At 38.1% G+C, this 22,966-nt stretch overlaps 2 protein-coding genes across 13 annotated transcripts in view; one reads left to right on the top strand and one right to left on the bottom strand.

Moving 5' to 3' along the window:
* AHI1 (Abelson helper integration site 1) overlaps positions 1–22,966 on the top strand; it is a 223,168-nt gene that overhangs the window by 160,417 nt on the left and 39,785 nt on the right. For 11 of the 12 annotated variants that reach the window (XM_073022494.1, XM_073022495.1, XM_038000854.2 and 8 more), the window contains one exon: positions 20,772–20,934. The exons of the other annotated variant lie outside the window; for it this stretch is intronic. In XM_073022494.1, coding sequence (XP_072878595.1) covers positions 20,772–20,934 — 163 coding nt within the window. The remainder of the gene's footprint in view (positions 1–20,771; positions 20,935–22,966) is intronic. 12 annotated transcript variants of the gene reach the window in all.
* Positions 6,655–7,213, bottom strand: LOC103240328 (small ribosomal subunit protein uS17-like). The gene has a single exon (XM_008006933.3). The coding sequence runs from the start codon at positions 7,182–7,184 to the stop codon at positions 6,708–6,710; it is 477 nt and encodes a 158-aa protein (XP_008005124.2). The 5' UTR covers positions 7,185–7,213; the 3' UTR covers positions 6,655–6,707.

The raw sequence follows: 22,966 nt of genomic DNA, 5'->3' as shown, positions 1-22,966 counted from the left end.
TTTACTTTTTTATTTTGTCACGTGTACCTATGATATTATATCTAAGAAACCATTGCCTGATCTGAAGATTGACTCTCAGATTTTCTTATGAGGGTTTTATATATTTAGCTGTTACCTTTAAGGTCTATAATCCAGTTTGACTTTACTTTGTAGACAGTGTGAGTTAAGGATCCAACTTTATTCTTTTGCATTTAGCTATTGTTGAAAAAAGTCGGCTGAGGGGGTTGTTTGTTTTTTGGTTTTGGGCTTTTTTTTTTTTTTTCCTTTTAATTGTCTTGGCATCCTTGTTGAAAATCAGTTGACCAAAAATGTAAGAGTTTATATCTAGAGTCTGAATTTTTTTGCATTGATCCATACACACGCCTATTCTTATGGTCAGCATTACACTGTTTTAATTACTGTACCTCTGTAGAAGTTTTAAAATCAGGGTGTGGCCTTCAACCTTGTTCTTTTTTGAGATTGTTTTGGCTATTCTAGATCCCTTGCATTTCCGTAGGAATCTTATGATCACTTTGTCAGCTCTTGCAATATTTGTTACGGGAATTGCATTGAATTCACAGATCAAATTGTGAAAACATTGTCTTCCCAGTCTTTTAGCATGGGTCCATTTATTTAGGCCTGTTTAAATTTTTTGAGTGGTGTTTTGTGGTTTTCAGTGTATAACTCTTAGCGTTTTTTTATTGTTGTTGTTAAATTTATTTGTATGCCATTGCAAATGGATTTGGTTTTATATTCAGATTGTTCATTACTCTGGTAAAGATGTTTATCGCTTGGGTATAGAAAGATAAATGGTTTTTTTGTATATTGGTCAGGTATCCTATGACCTTTTTGAATTTGTATATTGTAACAGGGTTTTTTTTTGTTTGTTTGTTTTAGATTTTCTTGTTGGGGGTGTCAGTTCTTTGAGATTATCTGCATACTCTGCTAATAGAGATAGTTTTACTTCTCCTTTCTGATCTGGGTGCCTTTTTTTTTTTCTTGCCTAATTTTTCCAGTTAGAACCTCCAGTACAATGTTGAAGTGGTGTGAATGAATGTCCCTGTCTTTTTACTAATCTTAGAAGGTAAACTTTCAGTCTTTCACCATTAATTATGAAATTAGCTGTGCTTCTATGTGTGTGTGTGTGTGTAGCCTATATATAGCCTAGAAAGGCTATATATAGGCTTTATCAGGTTGAGGACATTTCCTTGCATTCTTGCTTTGTTGAGTGTTTTTATTAGAAAATGTTGTTAAATGCTTTTCCAATCTACTGAGTTTATTCTGTGGATCTTACCTTTAATGCTATTAATATGGTCTATTACATTGATAGATTTTCATATGTTAAGCCAACCTGTCATTCCCGTGACAAATCCCACTTGTTAGGATGTATAATATAATCTTTTTCATATGTTGTTGATTCTGTTTATTGGTATACTGTTGAGAGTCTTGCATCAGTATTCATAAGGGACATTGATCTGTAATTTTCTTGTCTGTTTTGGGATCATGGTAAGACTGATGGAATGAATTAGAAAATGTTCATTTGTCTCTTAATTTAGGAAAGTTTGTAAAAGATTGGCATTTCTTTAAACATTTGGTACAATTCACCAACGATGCATTCTGGGCAGTTTTTTGATTACTGATTAATCTCTTTATTGGCCTATTCACATTTTCTATCTTCTTCAGTCAGTTTTAAGTTGCATCTTTCTAGGATTTTGTCCCTTTCATATAAGCTATTTAATTTGTTAACATACAATTGATAGTTCACTTCCTTATAATCCATTTTATTTTCCTAAAGTAGTTAGTGATACTCCCTCTTTCATTCCTGATTTTATTAATTTGAATCTTACCTTTTGTTTTTTCTACCCTGGTCAGTCTATTTGAAGTTTTGTCTATTTTCTTGATCTTTCAAAGAACCAATTTTTATTTCACTAATTTTCTCTACTCTTTTTCTATTTGTTATTTTATGTATTTCCACTCTAATTTTTTTTCCCTCTGCTTCCTTTGGGTTTAATTTTTATTTAACAATTTTTAAGGTATGGAGTAAAAACATTCACTTGATATCTTTTTTCTCTTAATAAAAACATTTACAGCTATAAAATTTCATCAAATTACTGCTTTTTCTATACCCCATATATATTGGTATGTGTGTTTTTCTTTTCATTTATTCTCTTGTAATTTCCCTGAGGTTTTATTTTTGGACCCAATGGTTATTTGGAGTATGTTGTTTATGTTCCACACATTGCAAAATTTTCTGTGAATGATTTTCAGTTTATCATGGTTGGAGAACATAGTTTCTATGCTCTCAGGTTTTTAAAATTTATTTATTTAAATAAGTTTTATTTTTGGGCTTAACATATTGTCTCCTAGAGAATGTTCTATGTACACTCGAGAAGAACATGTATTCTACTTTTGTTAAGTGAAGCATCCTAGAGACATCTATTAGGTCTAGTTGTTTACAGCATTGATTAAATCTTCTATTTTTATGTTGATCTTTGAGACTGTATCAAGTACTTACATGTTTACACTTTTTAAGTCTTCCTGATTGGTTGACCCTTTTATTTTTATAAAATGTCCTTCTTTGTCTCTAGTGTATTTTTCTCTTAAAGTCTATTTTGCCTGATATTAGATGAGACACTCCAGTTTTCTTTTGATTTCCATTTGCTTCCATTTTTTCAGCAGTCTTGTGTCCTTAAGTCTGAAGTGTTCTTCTTGTACATAGCTTGTAATTGGATTATTTATTGTATTCATTTGGATAATCTCTGCTTTTTATTTGGAGTGTTTAATCTGTTTACACTTAATGAAATTACTGATAAGATAGGATGATGTCTACAATTTGGTTTTGGAGTTTTATATGTCTGATGTATTATTATTGTTGTTTTTCCTTTGTTCCACGATTAGTCACTTTGGGGGGTTAAATTAGCATTTTTTACTATGTAATTTTAATTTTCTTTTCCCTTTAGCATATTTTCTTGAGTTTCTTCAGTGTTTACCTTTAGAATTACAATTAACATCTCACAACAATCTGGTTTGGATTAATACCAAGTGAATTTCAATAGTATATAAAAACTTTGCCCCAAGATATTTCGCTTCCCTTCTGCCTCCTTTGTGCTGTTCTTCTCATGCAAGTTATGTCTTTATATATTTTAAGCCCACCAGCTTATTTTTATAACTATTTCTTTACAAAGCTTTTTTAAATTAGATGGAGAGAAAAGAATTACAAACAAAAACATATATATATATGCTGGTTTTTATATTTTGTGTAGTTACCTTTATCAGTGTTCTTTATTTCTTTAAATGGATTTTAGTTACTGTCAGTGCCCTTTCATTTCAGCCTGAGGACTTCTATTAGTTTTTCTTGAAGGGCAGATCCACGAGCAACAACCTCTCTTGAGTTACCAATTATCTTGCAATGTATTTATTTCACCTTTTTTTTTTTTATTTATTTTTTCGGTGACCCAGGACACTGCTTTTCCTTCCTCTTTTGTTTTTTGAGATAGTCGCCCAGGCTGGAGAGCACTGGCACGATCTCAGCTTACCGCAACCTCTGCCCCCGGGTTCAAGTGATTCTCCTGCCTCAGCCTCCTGAGTAGCTGAGATTACAGGCACGCCTCACCACACCCAGCTAATTTTTTTGTATTTTTAGTAGAGACAGGGTTTCACCATGTTGGTCAGGCTGGTCTTGAACTTTTGACCTCATGATCCACCCGCCTCAGCCTCCCAAAATGCTGGGATTACAGGCGTGAGCCACCGTGCCTGGACCGTCCCCTTTTTTTTTTTTTTTTTTAAAGGATTGTTTTGCAGGATAGTTTGAATTCTTGGTTGAGTCTGCTTTCAACACAATATCAAAAGCATCATCCCACTAACTTCTGGCCTTCACATTTTTTTATGAGATATCTATGGTTAATCTTATTGAGAATCACTTCTGTGTGATGAGTTGTTTTATTCTATCTTGTTTTATTCTATCAAAGATACTATCTTTGGCCTTCAGTCATTTGACCATGATTTGTCTAGATATAGATCTTTTTTAATCTATTCTACTTGGAGTTGATTTAGCTTGTCAATGTGCAGATTAATGTTTTCCATCAAATCTGGGAAGTTTGGGGTCATTTTTCCCCCTTTCTCTGACTCTTCTTCTGGGAGTCCCTTATGCGTATGTTGGTACATTTGATAGCATCCCATAATTCTCTGAGGCTCTGTTCATTTTTATTCATTCTATTTTCCTTCTGTTGCTAAGACTAAATCATCTCAATTTACTTATCTTGAAGTTTACTGATTCTTCTGCCAGTTCATATCTACTATTGAGTCCCTCTAGTGAATATCGTACTTTTCAACTGCAGAATTTCACTTGTTTTTTTAAATTATATCTCTATATTGATTTTTTGTTTGTTTGTTTGTTTGGTGAGGTATCATTTATACTTTCTCTTTAGACAAGGTTTCCTTTAGGTCTTTGAACATACTTATAATAGTAGTTAAAATATTTGTCTATTAAGTCCAACATCTGGGCTTTCTCAGGAGCAATTCTGTTAACTGTTTTGCCTCCCATATGCAGACATACTTTCCTCTTTCCTTGCATCTTTCATAACTTTTTCGCAAGTGGATATTTTAACTTACATAATGTGGCAAACTGGAGATTAATTTATCTAGTCCTAACTCATATCACCACCTAAGGCAGGTGCAGTGTTAAACAGCTACCATTAATTGCTTTTGACAAATGCCCTAGGGATATAATCATTCACACAGCATGCTGTGAGTCAGATCTTAAAAAGATGAGTCCTGGGATATGGTGGCGGGCTGTAATCCCAGCTAATTGGGAGGCTGAGGCAGGAGAATCACTTGAACCCAGTAGGCGGAGGTTGCAGTGAGCCGATATTGCACCATGGCACTCCAGTCTGGGCCACAGAGTGAGACTCCATCTCAAAAAAAAAAAAGAAAGAAAGATGAGCCCTGGGAATGGAGCTTTTCAGGGAGCTGCTACACAGGTCATAAAGTAGCATTTCTTTGGGATTGGGCTTTGGAGGTGCTCCAGAACCATTCTGCCCTGTCTAGTAACTGCATAATTGTGAGATTATTGACTTGTAAGGCTACCACCAAGTTGGCAAGGGGATAATAGGAATAGAGAAAATTAAAATTCCACAAAGCTTACTGTTTCTGCTGATATTTGGCTGTTATTCTTAAATTCACACTCTTGAGATTATTACAAACCTTTAGCTAGTTTTCCGAGTTCTGATAAAGTTGATTTTGACTGTTAATCCGAGTATTCTTGCATTGGTGGAGGAGCCCATTTCACTGCTTCAGTGTTCTGGAAGTGATTCCCCTCTACTCATTTATCCTTAAGCTAAGAGTTTTCCATTTGTTTCTGAAGATTCTATTTGCTACTTTCTATTTTGCCATTCAAAATACTCTTTCGTAAGTTTTAGAGTCCCCTAATCAACTGTCTACGTTTCCTTATGTATCACAATTAGAATTATATGCTAACGTAGGGATGTTTCTTTTCTCTTTTTTTTTTTTTTTTTTTTTTTCTGTAGGCAGAGTTTCACTCTTGTCGCCCAGGCTGGAGTGCAGTGGTGTGATCTCAGCTCACTGCAACCTCCACCTCCCACGTTCAAGTTATTCTCCTGCCTCAGCTTCCTGAGTAGCTGGGATTACAGGTGTGTGCCACCATGCCCAGCTAATTTTTTTTGTATTATTAGTAGAGACAAAGCTTCACCATATTGGCCAGGCTGGTCTCGAACTCCTGACCTCAGATGATCCACCTGCCTCAGCCTCCTGAAGTGCTGGGATTACAGGCATGAGCCACCACACCCAGCCAGGGATGTTTTCTACTATGCTTCTTCATTATCCTTTCTGTTATTATATCCTTATCTTCTTCCCCATAAACCAAATGCTCATATGCATGTACATGAGCTTCTCCTAGAATATTTGGATTGACACTGGAATTAGATAAGCCTCGGTGTTTTAGTAAAATAAGCAGTTAATTATCGATGTCCGGCTATCTGCTTTCTCATTTAATTTTAGTACTCAAGATTTCTTCACAGCCCTTTTTTTTTTTTTTTTTTTTTTTTTCGGAGACAGAATCTCACTCTGTAACCCAGGCTGGAGTGCAGTAGCAACATCATCACGGCTCACTGCAGCCGTGGTGACCTCCCAGGTTCAAGCAGTCCTCCTACCTCAGCCTCCTGAGTAGCTGGGACTACAGATGCATGCCAGCATACCCAGCTAATTTTTTTATTTTTTTGTAGAGATGGAGGTCTCACTGTGTTGCCCAAGTTGGTCTCGAACTCCTGGGCTCAGGTGATCCTCCCTCCTTGACCTCCCAAAGTGCTGGGATTACAGGCATGAGCCACTGTGCTTGGCCTCTTCACAGCCTTTCCACAGTAACTTTCCTCTAGTCATTTTAGTACTTTCCTGCCACCCCTAAGTACCAACTTCAGTAATCAAATGGACACAAATGTTAATGTATGCATAGTATTTATGTTAATATATACGTATATGTGTATGTGGTACGTGTATGCCACCACCTTGGTCTCATTTCAATTTCCCATGTAGCTTCCTCCTTTGGTGGCCTCAACAGATTGTGACTGAGAAATGAGTATGCAGTAAAGTACTTTGTTGATCTTCTTCAGGTGTCTTCATTATTAATACAGAAATGCCAAGTCTTTTTTGGGGGGGGGGAGGGGGAATGAGAAAATAACTTTATTTCATTGTGGGGAGCGGGCCAATGTCCAGCCTCAAAACTTCTGGAACTGCTTCTTGGTGCCGGCAGCCTTGGTGACCTTGAGCACGTTGAAGCACACTGTCTTGCTCAGGGGCCAACACTCGCCCACTGTGACGATGTCACCGATCTGGACGTCCCTGAAGCAGGGGGACAGGTGCACAGACATGTTCTTGTGGCGATTCTCGAAGCGGTTGTACTTGCGGATGTAGTGGAGGTAGTCTCGGCGGATGACAATGGTCCCCTGCATCTTCATCTTGGTCACCACACCAGAGAGGATCCGCCCTCGAATGGAGACATTACCAGTGAAGGGGCATTTCTTGTCAACGTAAGTGCCCTCAATAGCCTCTTTGGGTGTCTTGAAGCCCAGACCGATGTTCTTGTAGTACCGCGGGAGCTTCTCCTTGCCAGTTTCTCCCAGCAGCACCCTCTTCTTGTTTTGAAAGATGGTCGGCTGCTTTTGGTAGGCACGCTCAGTCTGAATGTCCTCCATCTTCCCGGCCAGCCTGAAAAAGGGAAATGCCAAGTCTTTAAGACCCTTTTTTGGGCATAATTTTAAGGAAAGTGACAAGCAGTGAACCAGGCAGGTTTGTGTTCCCATGGTTCCATGAGTGCTTATAATGTAAGTCTAGTGATTAAGAAGAGCATAGACTTGGGAGAAAAGCAGACTTGCTGACATGTCTACTCTGCTAAATTGTATAACTTAAAAATAACAATTATTTTAGTTTATAGTTAAGGAAACTAAGGCATGATAAATACTAAATGGGGTAGTTAGGAATATATGTGTGTGTGTGTATATGTGCATACATGTATGTGTATAGTATAAAATGGTTAACACCTTCCTGAGACATAGCAAGCATTAAGTAAATGGTAGATACCTATATTCCTAAATATATCTGGATAAATACACAGGCATGTCTATAATGTATCAGATGATTAATAGTAACAGTAAATGAACATCAGTGCTGAGAGAAAACCCAACTGAGGTCTGTATGATTGTTTTAGAGCCAACGAGTTCTAAAACCTTGGTTGAATAAAATTGAAAGATCTAAATGAGATGTTTAAAAAACAGAATACCTCATAAGATACAGGAGATTATTATAAAGGCAGGGTCTCACTTTGTCATCCAGGCTGATGTGCAGTGGCATGATCTCAGCTCACTGCAGCCTCGACTTCCAGGGCTCAAGCTGTCCTCCTGCCTCAGCCTCCCAGGTAGCTGGGACTACAGGCATGCACCACCATGCCTGGCTAATTTTTGTATTTTTAGTAGAGACAGGGTTTCACCATGTTTCCTAGGCTTGTCTTGAACTCCTGGACTCAAGCGATCCTCCCACCTCAGCCTCCCAAAGTGCTGGGATTTACAAGTGTGAGCCACCACGCCCAGCCCAGGCTACACTAAATTTATTTAAAAATCAATTGTGCTGTGACATTATGACAGCTATAACAAAAGTAGGCAATAGGAATTTTTCAGCTCCTTTATATGGGACCACTGTCATATATGCAGTACGTCACTGACTGAAATGTCATTATGTAGTGTATGTCTGTATTTATAAATGTGGATGTTTATGTATTCCTTTTTTTTTTCTTTTTTTTTTTTTTTGAGATGGAATTTCACTCTTGTCGCCCAGGCTGGAGTGCAGTAGTGCAATCTCGGCTCACTACAAACTCTGCCTCCTGGGTTCAAGTGATTCTACTGCCTCAGCCTCCCAAGAAGCTGGGACTACAGGTGTGCTCCACCATGCCCAGCTAATTTTTCTATTTTTAGTAGAGACGGGGTTTCACCATATTGGCCAGGCTGGTCTCAAACTGACCTCAGTGATCTACCCACCTCGGCTGGGATTACACGCATGAGCCACCACGCCCTGCCCTGTTTATGTGTTTCTAAAATGTTTTATAACTACTGAAACTGTATCTGTAAATCGTGAGTAGGATGTTACTTACAAATACTAGGATTTGTTCTCATTTAAAAATATTGTCTGTGTCTATTACTAGTAATTTTACATTTACTTATAGCTTACAGTTCATTAAGAGAATTTAAAGAAATTCATTATACTTTTCTGAAATAATTCATGCACAAGTTATTTTAATATTATATATCTGCATGCACCTTGGTACTGTTTATTAGCAACATAAAAGTAGAGAAACAGGAGAGTAACTTTTACGAATGTTAGAGGTACCCTTTTTTTTTTGAAAAGGAATACCAAACCAAATACAATGTAACGTCCCAAAAAATGGAAGCTCTCTGAGGGTGGGATTTTTTTTTTTTAATTTCTTTTATTCATTATTCTCTCCTTAGCCTGTAAGAGTATTTGATAATAAGTAACTCATGATTGTTGTTGGATGAACAGATTCAATTTTTAAAGTTTGTGTATTTTTCTATTTTAAAATTTGACTAATCTTTAAGAGATTTTAAGGAAACCTAAAAATTATATACTATGACTCCTAGTTACAGTTTGAGCATAAGTTTGTTGAAAAAAAATGACGAAGTAGATGTTACATTGACCAAATCTAGAGCTAGAGAGCATTTCAGAGTGACAGGTGGGAAACAAAGCAAGGTAAGTAAAGCTAATAACTCAGAAAGGGAGAGTAGGTTCATTTCTTAAGTTTGCCCAGTAACATTCTAAGATTCGACTTTATATTTTAAATTATGTTTCTTACCCATTCAGTTACTACTTGATATGTGCAGAAATAAGTATATATGCTTTATAAAGTAGACCAGTAAAATAAAGTATTAACTAAACGTTAGGTACATCAGAATTGCTGAAAGACTTGCTAAAACACAGATTAACTGGGCCCATCCCCAGAATTTATGATGCCCTTGATTTGGAATAGGGCCCAAGAATTTACATTTCTAACAAGTTTCCAGGTGATGTTGCTGCTGCAGGTCTGGGGAGTACATTTTGAGAACCCTAATCTAAATCAGTGATTCATAATTTTCTTTTTATAGTGAGCAGATTATGCCTCCCAAGAAAGAAAATGAAAATACACTATGATTTTTTCTTCTCTTAACAAATCTGTAGTCCAATGTATAAAGGTCTGCAGAATTCTCTTGATTTCTTTTTAGCGAATAGCCAATAAAAACATGTATTTTAGAAACTTTTTCAATGTAACACCAATTATTTCTTATAACGTATGTGAATTGTGATTCGCAGTAAGAAAAGGTTTAATTCGTACCAATTGTCTTAGTCTGTTTAGGCTGCTGTAACAAAATACCATAGACTGAGTGACTTATAAATGACTGAAGTTTCTGGAGACTGGAAAGTCTAAGCTCAAGGGACTGGCAGATTTGATGTCTGATAAGGACCCATTTCCTGGTTCATAGATGACATCGTCTTGCTGTGTCTTCACAAGTGGAAGGGGCAAGGAAGCTCTCTGGGGTTTCTTTTGTAAGGGCTTTAATTCCATTCCTGCCTTCATGACCTAATCACCTCCCAAAGGCCCCATCATCACTTCGATGATTAAGTTTCAGCATATGAATTTGAGGGGGCACAGACATTCAGATGATAGCACCAACCATCATATAAAAATGAGCTTTCACATGTAAAGTAGCTTTATTTTTGAAGCCCAAAGGTCAAGTTCAGTCTAACTTGGAAAGTCATCCCTATTTGTCAGAGAATAAGAAAAGTATTTCCAAATGGTAAATTCAGAGGAAATGCTTTATCGTTATTGTTGTCTAATTACTACTAAGAGGCTTTTCCTATATACTCTTGCAGCAATCAGACAAAAGCTTTTCCAGTTAATGTATGATCACAAACAATAAAGCTATGATGTTATCCAATAAATTGTATCTTCAATTTACCTTAAAGTCTATGAATTTTGTTCTTTTGAAATAATTATTTGAGTCCTTAGTTTGGTAAAATTTTAAAGCTGGAAGGTATACCACATATCATCTTGTCTAGACCTCTTATTTTACAGATATATAATCTGAGTACTTTAACCTTGGAGGCCTACACAGGACTGAAAACTCATTCTCTTGATTTCTAGTTTGATATTCTTCCCAATACCTTTGGTCATTATTTTATCAGATGATATTTGGAATTAAATACTTTCAAATGCTTGTTTGAAGTGTTAAGTTTCACATATCCTTGCATTATTTGGCAAGATAGAAATAGATCATTTATCTGATACAGAGGCAATAAACTGTGTGCAATTATTTACTTTCTTTATCTCTGTTTTCTTAATCTACTATTATCCAGATAAGATCAGTTAAAAATAATAGGACCTTGATTTCTTTTTTATAAATATCTTTAGGGTTGTCCCTGGATATAATGGTAAGGGACTGTATGTTTCTACCACATGATGCTAGAAATAGGGCGATATGTTTCTTTATTCCTCTTATGAAATAAAATGTAGTCCTAGTGTCACTATTAGTAAAGGAATCATTTGAATATTTAATAATGTGCTTCTGTACAATTCAGGATTTATTGTTAAATCTGGTTTTCTACAAATATTTTTTATCTTTGACATTATTGAGAAATGAGACTTTCTTAAAGCATATTTTATTTCACTTTGAAAATAATTATTAAAACATTACTCTATATTTGGCTCTATATTAAATGGTAATAATTGTACCAGTAATCCTAAGGAGTACCTGAAGTCTTTGGCTGAGTGCTGATCTGCACGTATGTGGAACAAAACTTCGTAAGAAAAGGATCATCAGAGAGTAGAAGGCACAAGAACAGGATGGCAAAAATTCACATTTCTGATAGCCCGAATGGATAAACCTTCTGTCAGAAGACAAAATTATAATAAATTTAAAGATCTTAATTGGCTTATTTGCCAGAATGGGGCAGCATTTCATTCCATAAAATAGAATATATGTTCCAATAAGGTAAGCAAAAAAGGTTGGTTTTATAGACAGAGAAGGAATGGGGGGAGAAACAAAGAATAAAGAGCAGATTGGTTTTTTAAAGTTACTTTCCTTGTATATCAGGAAAAGGAAAACAGAACAATAGAAAAATAACTGGTTAACTTCAGGTTACTTTTTGTTGTCAGGATTAAAAGAGAGGGAGCTTCATTACCATACTGGTTGAAGATTTAAACTGGCCTGTTTGGGAAATTGGCTCTCTCTCTTTCCCAATTTCTTAGAAGGTGAATTAACAAGTTAGTTTTGGTTTGATGACATAGAACTTCAGCACAAGTGACTTCATTTTAATTGTTAGTCTGGTCTGTTGGGGACTAGTTCAGGAGCTTAGTCCAATGACTTGTAATTTTTATTCAATATTCCCAATATGTGGAGCATCAGGTAGAATCATCAGGAAGGTCACACCTTGATAGTGGGGTTAATTTAGCCCTAAAGTCTTCTCTGAATATGCTATATCAAAACCTAACCCTGGGCCAGGCGCGGTGGCTCACACCTGTAATCCCAACACTTTGGAGGCCGAGGCAGGCAGATCATGAGGTCAGGAGATCGAGACCAGCCTGACCAACATGGTGCAACCCTGTCTCTACTAAAAATACAAAAATTAGCTGCGCTTGGTGGCACATGCCTGTAATGCCATCTACTCAGGAGGCTGACGCAGGAGAATCGCTTGAACCTGGGAGACAGAGCTTGCAGTGAGCCGAGATTGCACCACTGCACTCCAGCCTGGGTGACAGAGTGAGACTCCGTCTCAAACAAACAAACAAACAAAAAAAAAAAACCTGAACCTGAAAACCGGTATCAAGTAATTGCATGCCAGAACAAAGTCCAACACTCTTTAAAGAAATAGAAGAAAATCCAGCACTTACCAAAGTAAAAATCATGTCTATTAGTTTCCTAGGGCTGTTGGAGCAAACTTGGTGGCTTAAAACATAAGACATTTATTTACTTACAGTACTGGAAGCCAGAAGCCTGAAATCAGGTTCGTCAAGGAGAAAGCATAAAGAAAGTGGTGGGATCCAGATGCCACAATGCCTTATTAGACTGGCACAGAGAAGTTCCCAAATGATTATGGGCCCAGTTGAAGTAGTGCTGAAGGAAGAAGTGCTCATGCATGTGAATTTATTCAGTGCTTAGCTTGTCAAATGACTTGGAGGTATTACGAATATCAATTATTGGATTGCATTGTGGATAAAACTGCAAGGAACCAATATGCTACTGAGTTCTGCTGGTTGGTGTTCCCTCAGTACACTGGTTTCATTGAACAGGGTTCATTGAGAATTCTTCAGAGACCACTATAATAATATGTAATCGCTTGAAAGATAATACAGAAAGGAATTCTGCTAATACCTTACAATAGCCTGGCAGACTCTGCCTGAATCAAGAAATGGTGTCTGGAAAGCACTGCTTTCCAGCAGTGCTGGAAAAGACTGAAAATCATGTGTCAAAAAAACGAAACCTGCCAGTCCCGTGACACTGAGACCATGATTATGCCCGAGCTTTGAGAAAAAGAACTCTGTTTCAAATATGTGAACAGTGGTCAAAATTTGACCGCGTGGATTTTGTGAAACATCTCATTTTCCAGACCTGTCATTACCAAGATGGACACATTCACTCGTGTCTTTAAACTTCTGTCACAGAAAGATTTCTTAATTACTCTGTCAGCTCAAGATTCGAGTCATATTGCTGAAGATATTCTGTCATGCCTACATGCCAAGCCACAGGTTGCAAGAAATGGTATGTTATAATAGACACTCATCAAAAGAATGGTCAAGAAAGATATTTCTATAGTGATGCCTGAGAACAAGGAGAAAATAGACTGTTACTTCAGAACAAACCTCTGGATAGGACTGTGCCACCTAACTTCTTTATAGAACTTTAATTTGTTATAAAATATGGAGATGATAAAATCTAATTGGACATGGGGAAGTTATGATTTACTCAGAATCCACTGCCAAGTTCAAACAAGCAAAGAAGTTTACTACATACAATATGTTGATCAGAAGACAGTAGGTGATCTTCATATGAGAAGTTTAGAGCACATTGGATAAAAACGCTGAAATACAAGCAGATTCCCATGAGCCACATTGTTTTTGCCTTTCAGTATGTTAAGGGAGTAATCCTAACTGAATGGTTAGATTCGGCTGCCATCATGTTGACAGATGGTAGCATGTGAAACCACCCTGATTCCTCATTGCATAGCAATTCTGTACAGTCGTACCTTGAAGATATTGCCGGTTTAGTTCCAGACCACTGCAATGAGGTGAATATCACAGTGAAACAAGTCACACAAATTTGAGGGTTTCTCAGTACATAAAAAACTATGTTTAAAATTATGTTTACTGTGGTCTATTATGTACTAGCACCATGTCTAAAAGAACAGTGTACATATGTTAATGAAAAAAATACTTGATTGCTAAAAAATGCCAATCATCATCTCAGCCTTCAGCAAGTCATCTTTTTACTGGAGGCAGATCTTGCCTCAGTGTTGATGGCAGCTGACTGATCAGAGCGGTGGTTGCTGAAGGTTGTGGTGACTGTGGCAATTTCTTAAAATAAGACAAAAATGAAATTTGCCACATCGATTGACTCTCCTTTCACAAAAGATTTTTCTGTAGCATGCAGTGCTGTCTGATAGCATTTTACTCAAAGTAAAACTTTCAGTATTGCATTCAGTCCTCTCAAACCCTGCTGTTGCTTTATCAACTAAATTTATGTGATATTCTAAATCCTCTGTTATTTCAGCAAGATTCACAGCATCTTCACCAGGAGTAGATTCCATCTGAAGAAACCACTTTCTTTGTTCATCCATAAGAAACAACTCTTCATCCATTTGTTTTATCACGAGATTGCAGCAATTCAATCACATGTTCAGGCTCCACTTGTAATTCTAGTTTTCTTGCTGTTTCCACCGAATCTGCAGTTACTTCCTCCACTGAAGTCTTAAAGCCCTCAGAGTCATCCATGAGAGTCAGAATAAACTTCTTCCACACTCCTATTAATGTTGACAATTGGATGTCCTCCCATGAATCACAAATGTTTTTAATGTCATCTAGAATAGTGCATCCTTTCCAGAAGGTTTTCTACTTATTTGCTCATATTCATCAGAGGAATCACTATCTATGTCCAGCTATGGACTTAAGAAATATATTTCTTAAATGACAAAACTTGAAAGTCAAAACTACTCCTTGATCCATGGGCTGCACAATGGGTGTTGTGGTAGCTGGCATGAAAACAACATTTATTTCTTTGTGCATCTCCATCAGAGCTCTTTGGTAGACCAGTGAGAATATTTTGAAAGGAATCTTTTTTTCTGAGCAGAAGGTCACAAAACAGTAGGGCTTAAAATATTCAGTAAACCATGCTGTAGATGGATGGGCTATCATCTAGATTTGTTCTTCCATTTATAGAGGAGAGACAGAGTAGATTTAACATAATTCTTAAGGGCTCTGGGATTTTTGAAATGGCAGTTGAACACTGGCTTCCATTTGAAGTCACCAGCTGTTATTAGTTCCTAACAGGAGAGTCAGCCTGTTCTTTGAAGCTTTTAAGCCAGTCATTGACTTCTCCTCTCTAGCTATGAAAATCCTAGACAGCATCTTCTTCCAATATAAGTCTGTTTAATCTCCACTGAGAAAATCTGTTCTTTAGTATAGCCACCTTCATTAGTGATCTTAGCTAGATATGGATAACTTGCTGCAGCTTGTACCTCAGCGCTTGCAGCTTCACCTTGCACTTTTATGTTATGGAGATGGCTTCTTTCTTCACACTTCTTGAAGCAACCTCTGCTAGCTTCCAACTTTTCTTCTGCAGCTTCCTCACCTCTCTCAGCCTTCATAGAATTGAAGAGAGTTAAGGCTTTGCTCTGGATTGGACTTTGGCTTAAGAGAATGCTGTGGCTAGTTTGATCTTCTATCCAGACCACTAAAACTTCCATATCAGAAACAAGGCTGTTTTGTTTTCTTATCATTCATGTGTTCACTGGAGTAGCACTTTTAATTTCCTTCAAGAACTTTTCCTTTGTATTCGTAACTTGACTGTTTGGCACAAAAGGCCAGGTTTTGCCTCTATCAGCTTTCTACATCCCTTCCTCACTAAACTTAATCATTTCTAGTTTTTTATTTAAAATGAAGGACTTGCAACTCTGTTTTGGTTTGAACACTTAGGGGCCATTATAGAATTACTAATTGGCCTAATTTCAATACCGTTATATCTCAGGAAATAAGAAGCCCTAGGAGAAGGGGAGAGAGACCTGGTGGTAGGGGGTAAGAGGGTGTAGGTTGGTTGGTGAAGCAATCAAAGCATACCCAACATTTATCAATTAAGTTATTGTTTTCTATGGCTATGGTTTGTGGCACCCCAAAACAATTACATTGCTAACATCAGAGACCACCTATCATAGATCACCATAACAGATATAATAATAATGGAAAAATTTGAACTATTATAAGAATTACCAGAATATGACACAGACGCAAGCACATGCTGTTGGGGAAAAAAAAAATGACCTTGATAGATTTGCTCAATGCAGGGTTGCCACAAACCTTCTGTTGGCAAAAAAAAAAATTGCAGTATCTGCATGTTTGGGAAAAACTTTCAAACCTTGTTTTCGCTGTGCTGTCGCACCGCTTTTAACACAGAAGACTTCCATGACCAGCTAGATGTACTCCAATCCAATTCTAGTACCCTCTACTTGAAGACAGCGTCAGATCCCACAGGCTGAGGGCTCAGTCCCCAAGACTGCCCCCAACCCTAGGCACCATTCACAAGTCCAGGCTTCCAGAACTTTTGACCAACTGGCTTCAAGTTAGGATTCCCACAACCTCTTCTTCCAGTTCACTTAATTTGCTGTAGTAACTCTTGGAACTCAGGGAAACACTTACTTACATTTACTGGTTTATTACAAGGCATATTACAAAGGAAACAGATGAAGAGATACATAGAGCGACCTATGGGGGAAGAAGGGGAAGCCTCTGTGACCTCCCTGGGGCACCACCCTCCTGGAACCTCCGTTTGTTCAGCTATCTGGAAGCTCTCCTAACCCAGTCCTCTTAGGTTTTTTATGGAAGCTCCATGACATCAGCATTCCTTCCTCCAGGGTAGAGGGTGGAAGGACCCTCTGACTGTTCATAAGACCTACAGTTAGAAAGGTAGGGGGTGGTGATTAGAGCCCTACCTTGGGGCAGGTAAATGGAGATCAGGAGGAGGTCAGAGATATTCTGTTTTCTGAGGCCTGCCCCTAAAGCCTAATGTACCCACCATTAAACCAAAAAACTGTAACAAGGGATATGGGAGTTATGAACCAGGACCTGGAAACAGAAACATAATACATATTGTAACACCATACTGTGAAATACAATAAAATGAGGTCTGCCTGTACTTAAATGTCAACAATAGTATTATGATGACATGCTCCAATTTCTTTGCTTTAGAGAATGTAGCATTACCAGTCATCACCCTCCCAGGGATGCTGGTTGTAGAGTTTTATGACAAAGACATTTCTACATCCGGAGATGACAGCTTAATAGTGTGGAACACGGTTCTGTAAGTTGCTGAGGACCTGAAATGGATACAAGTGAGGCATTACCCATTTGTAGTTTTAGGCTGGGGTGGTAGTAAGTGGTTCATCTGATACCATCAGGTTTAAAAGTGTACTAGCCTGCTAGGGCTGGCCTAACAAAATACCACAGACTGGGTGGTTTTACAGAAATTTATTTTCTCAGTGTGGTATGTGTATGTATGTGGACTACTACTCATCCATTTTAAAAAGCATGAAATAATATATTTTGCAGCAACTTGTATGGAACTGGGACCATCATCCTAAGTGAGGTAACTCAGGAACAAAACCAAATACTACATGTTCTCACTTAAAAGTAGGAGCTAAGCTACACAAAGGCATACAGAGAGGTATAATGAACACTGGGGAGTCAGAAAAGTGGAAGGAGGGTGGGAGAGGGATGAAGAATGAAAAATTACCTGTCGGGGGCCTGGCACAGTGGTTCACGTCTGTAATCCCAGCACTTTGGGAGACCAAGGCAGGCGGATCACCTGACGTCAGGAGTTTGAGACCAGTCTGGCCAACGTGGTGAAACCCCATCTCTACTACAAATACAGAAATTAGCCGGGCATGGTGGCGGGCACCTGTAATCCCAGCTACTCAGGAGGCCAAGGCAGGAGAATCGCTTGAACCCTGGAGGCGGAGGTTGCAGTGAGCCGAGATGGCGCCACTGCACTCCAGCCTGGGCAAGAGAGCAAGACTCTGTCTCAAAAAAAAAAAAAAAAAAAAAATTACCTGTGGGGTACAGTGTATACTATTTACATGACAGGTACACTGAAAGCCCAGACTTCACCACTGTACAATTCATCCATGTAACCAGGAAACACTTGCACCCCTAAAGCTATTGAAATAATTTTTTAAAAAAGAAGAAATTATTTTTCTTACAATTCTGGAGGCTAGAAGACCAAGATCAAGGTGCTAGTACAGTCGGTTTCTCCTACTGCCTCTCCTGTTGTCTTGCAGATGGCCACTTTCATAAAAATGCCAGTTCTGTTAATCCAGGCCCCACCCCTATGATTTCATTTAACCTTAATTACCTCCATAAAGGCCATGTCTCCAAATACATTCACACTGGGAGCTAGGGCTTCAGCTTGTGAATTTTGAGTGACACAGTTCAGCCCATAACAGTCACAGAGTGCAGAACATATTTACAGGTACTAGTGGGCCATGCAAAATTAATGTGTGTATTTGGTTCTGTAAGAAGAGAAGAATCAGTAGGTACTATAATAGAAAAGGTGTAATGTCGACTCTCATAGGCTTTTTGGACCCCTGTGCCTCTGAAGGGATTCTTTTATCAAGACACCCCTGTGTGTAAAATTCAGGAAAATTTTTCAGACTTCACTTGATAAGCTTCAGATTTTCCAAGGTTCACACAGTGACACAGCCTGATGCAGGATTTCCTAAGTGATTCTGTTGCCTAAGCTGAATCTCGCCTGTTCTCCTTCCCAACAGCCACCTAGGGCTCCAGACAAATAAGCATACGTTCACCTCATATTTGCATGAGACTCATTAAAGTTGTGGTGTTTCAGTGTACCACAGCCAGGATAAGGAACAACAGGAACGAACCATCACAGAGTTTCTTGGAACTAGGGGAAAAGAAAGAAAGAAGGAAAGGAAGGAGAGAGATTGAGACTGGGTTTAAGTCTTGATTCTATCACTTACTAGTTTACTTGACTTTAGGGAAGTTCCTAAATTTCTCTGGACATCAAATTCCTCTTTTGTAAAATGGAAATAAGGATACGTGGCCTCACCAAGTTGTCATAAGGATTAAGCAGAATAACACCTAAACAACTAGCATGGTATCTAGAACATGGTAAGCACTCAGTACATTTTAATTAGCTTTCCTCTTCTATGAGAGTACCAGGTGAGAGAGTGAAAGAGAAATTTGGAGAACAAAGAGAAAAGTTAAAAGTTCCACTTTTATGTAAGTGAGTTAACATCAATATACTAAAGTTATAACTTGTAAACCTTAAATAATACCCTGCATCACGTGTTGTAAATTAGATACTATGCTAAGCTGTACAATAGGCATTGCATTTGAGCCATTTGAATTAAATTATCATTACTGCTCTTATATGGTGACAGCAGTTAAGTCCAAACTCATTTGTTAGAATTACCTGGTTGATGTGTTAATAAATATTGTTAAATGGATTAAAAGGTACCAGAAACAGCTGTGTGAACTGTAATGGAATCCTCTGGTTGAAACCCTTCTGTGCCTTTCCATTGGCCATATTATTGAGTCTGAACTTTTTCAACACGCATGATCTGAGCCCTACTTACCCCATTAGCCTCAGCTTCTCGTACCCTTCTCTCTCAGCTCTCACATCTAATGCCGGGTTCCACCACACTGGATTCTTAAGTGTCTCTTCCCTGGACTCACACATGCTGTGCACACTGAGACATGATATATATATATATATATATATATATATATATATGTAATTTTCCATTACATGTGTAGTTGTATAAGCTATACATTTTCAGATACTGTTTAAGTAGAGGGGAAAACAGCATAAATGTATTATTTAGTATAGATGTCATTATGTCCTGCTTTATACAGTATATCAGATCTAAATCTAAAATGAATTGAGGTCTTCCTCCTTTTAAGTACTATAAGAGATTTTCTTTTCTTTTTTTTTTTTTTTTTAGAGACAAGGTCTTTTTGCATCACCCAGGCACCCAGGCACCTAGGCTGAAGTGTAGTGGTGCAGTCATAGCTCACTGCAGCCTCCAAACCCTGGGGCTCAAGTGATCCTCCCACCTCAGCCTCCTCAGTGGCTAGGACTACAGGCACACACTACCACACCCAACTAATTTTTTTAAATTTTTTTGTATAGAGATGAAGGTCTGGCTTTGTTGCTCAGGTTGATCTCGAACTCTTGGCTTCGAGCAGTCCTCCCGCCTCGGCCTCCCAAAGTGCTGAGATTACAGGCATGAGCCATCATGCCCAGCCATGGATTTTTAAATTCCTGTGCAGCCACTGCCATATCATTTTGACTTGGGTTTTCAAAAGAAAAGGAAATCAAATATGACTACCATAACACAGAGAAGAGGATTCCCATAAAAAGGCTTTTCCTCTTAAATTTGTATCAAGTAAAAATAACTTATAAGGATACTTTTTAAAGATAGAAGGTTTAATTTGTTGATGTAAAACATAAAAAATTTATGTGTATGTAGAGAAATTTATCTCAAAAAGAGACATTAACAGTAAACCAAGCAATGCAATCAGATTGTTCCCCTGAGTTTTTCCTTTTTGTAAAACTGTAGACCTTCTGAAGAATTTTTTTTCAGATGCATCTGCTTAGCACAGAGAATGAGACTTAAAGGTAGTATAAAACAATTCTAAAAAAGTAAATGGTATGCGAACTTTTTTTTATTTGCTTCACAAGTAATTTACTTAAAAAAATTAACATCTGCTATTTTGAAGCTAATCTTAGTGTATTGAATGCTCATAACCATTTCTCAATCCCACAGTCTTTTATCTTGCTTCTCCTGCTGTGTTCCCACCACCCCTCATCCCATTAGCAAACCTTGAGACAGCCTCACACTTACCAAAGTACTGCTTTGGTTTCAGCTGCTCTTCTGCAAGAGGAAGTGAATGTTGGGGGTTTTCTCTGTGGTACAGTTGTGATAAAGCTGTGGTGGTCTTATCTCTCTCTTAGGTAGTGGCTCTTTATGACTACACAGCGAATCGATCAGATGAACTAACCATCCATCGCGGAGACATTATCCGAGTGTTTTTCAAAGATAATGAAGACTGGTGGTATGGCAGCATAGGAAAGGGACAGGAAGGTTATTTTCCAGCTAATCATGTGGCTAGTGAAAGTAAGTTTTATGCTCCCTTCCTGGTTTACTAGTATGGTATAACTGATAGTCCAAGATTTTATCATTTTCTAGTCTTTAATTTACTGTCTTTGTAACCTTTGCATATGTTTACCAATGGATATTGCTTTTCATTCTCATGTTGTAAAAAAATAAAAAGAGGAGGCACTAGTACGTTAGAAAGCTGCTACATTCTGAGATTGGAATGTTTGTTTCATGGACTTCTCATCCCAGGGGACCCTGCCCCTCTAGCTACCAGCTTTCTTATTCAACTCGTTTGACCCTGCCACCTGCCTCGTGCACAGTTCTGTCAGTTCTTCTCTTGCCACAGTGACTTCTCAGCTGACTGGCATCTTAAGAGCCTCTAGTTCCCCAACTGCAGTTCTTTTACTTTGTATACCTCAGTCCTAGCTGGTTACCTGTGAAAACAAAACTACAATAAGTTGTTCCATTCTCAAGTAAATTTAGCCCTCATTTATGGGGAAAAAAAAAATGAGCCAGAGCTGAAAATATGTAAGCACAAAGTTGATAAATGACAATTATTTAAAAGCTATATGCACGTGTTGACAAAGCCTAGAACTTACCATGTGATGTGACAAGACTGTATGAACCTATCTTGTATTTTAATTTCTACTTTGTGTTTTAATAATGGTTTTTGTTCAATAAATAACAGCTTAAAAATGAAAAAAAAAGAACTAGAAAAGAAAATCTAAATATGGGTTTCTGAAAGCTGTAGATTCACCAGTAGGCCTTGAGAGGTGAAAACAGAACTAACGCAGAGAGCCTGAAAACAGAAAATAATAATAACTTTAAAACTATCATTAAAGAGAAGAAGTACAGTAGTGCTTCTTCAGAAGAATACATCTTATCCACAATTAACTTGATAGAATGCTAGGAAAAGCACAACACTCAGGGGTCAGGAAAACTGACTTTTAACCTCAGCTCAACATCTTACACTCATATGCCCCAGTTACCTTCTGTAAAATGAAGGAATTAAATGATATCATCTGTAAGCTTTTCTTCTGTAAGCACAAAAATTCTGGTTCTGATTCAAAATGTAGTATAGGCAGGCCAGGCACTGTGGCTCATGCCTGTAATCCCAGCACTTTGGGAGGCTGAGGCAGGCAGATCACTTGAGGTCAGGAGTTCAAGACCAGCCTGGCCAACATGGCGAAACCTTGTCTCTACTAACAGTACCAAAATTTAGCCAGGCGTGGTGGCAGGCACCTGTAATCCCAACTACTTGGGAGGCTGAGGCAGGAGAATCGCTTGAACCTACTTGGGAGGCAGAGGTTGCAGTGAGCCAAGATCGTGCCACTGCACTCTAGCCTAGCAAGACAGCAAAACTCTGTCTCAAAAAAAAAAAAAAAGTTGTAGTATAGGCAGCCTTGAGATTGAGAACAGTCTGTGTTTTGAATATTTAAGTCTTTTGTTTCTGTAAATAAATAATTATTATAAATAATAGTTGGTTTTCAGGGTAGTCCATGAAACTGTTTAACCCAAAACTACGACTAAACAAAAATATTATTGATTATAACTTAAGTTTTCAATTTTGACAGCCAAAGAGATGAAGGAATGGAAGAAGAATTTCCTTCATGATTACCAGATGCTGGGCTAAGCCTAGATAAAATTGTCTATCTTTGGCACCTTCCCACGACCTTGTCTGCAGCCAGGTCCTTCCCATTGCTCCCCTCCCCAGTCTCTCAAGTGCCCTAAGTCTCATTGCAGCTCCCTTCTTCAGCTTATCTGCCACAGTCAGCAGACCCCTCCCCTAAAAAGTGCTATGTGTCTCAAAAATTATACCGCTTCTCACTCTCATAACAAAATTCTTAATTTCTTCTGTGTAACTGTTTCAGTTACCTTCTTGTAAGTAGTAAATGACATATAACTGGTTTTTTTTTTTTTTCTTTTTTTGAGACGGGGCCTCACTTTGTCACCCAGGCTAGAGTGCAGCCTTGACCTCCCGGGCTCAATCAGTCCTCCCAGCTCAGCCTCCTGAGTAGCTGGAACTGCAGGCACATGCTCCCATGCCCAG

Source organism: Chlorocebus sabaeus, chromosome 13 (assembly GCF_047675955.1).
Source record: "Chlorocebus sabaeus isolate Y175 chromosome 13, mChlSab1.0.hap1, whole genome shotgun sequence".
Taxonomy (NCBI): Eukaryota; Metazoa; Chordata; class Mammalia; order Primates; family Cercopithecidae; genus Chlorocebus; species Chlorocebus sabaeus.
The sequence above is the reverse complement of the archived record's forward strand: the minus strand, read 5'-3'. Positions and strand labels throughout refer to the sequence as shown.

Coding starts and splice junctions, on each gene's coding strand:
- LOC103240328 (XM_008006933.3), bottom strand. CDS start 7,184: ATGGAGGACATTCAGACTGAGCGTGCCTACCAAAAGCAGCCGACCATC.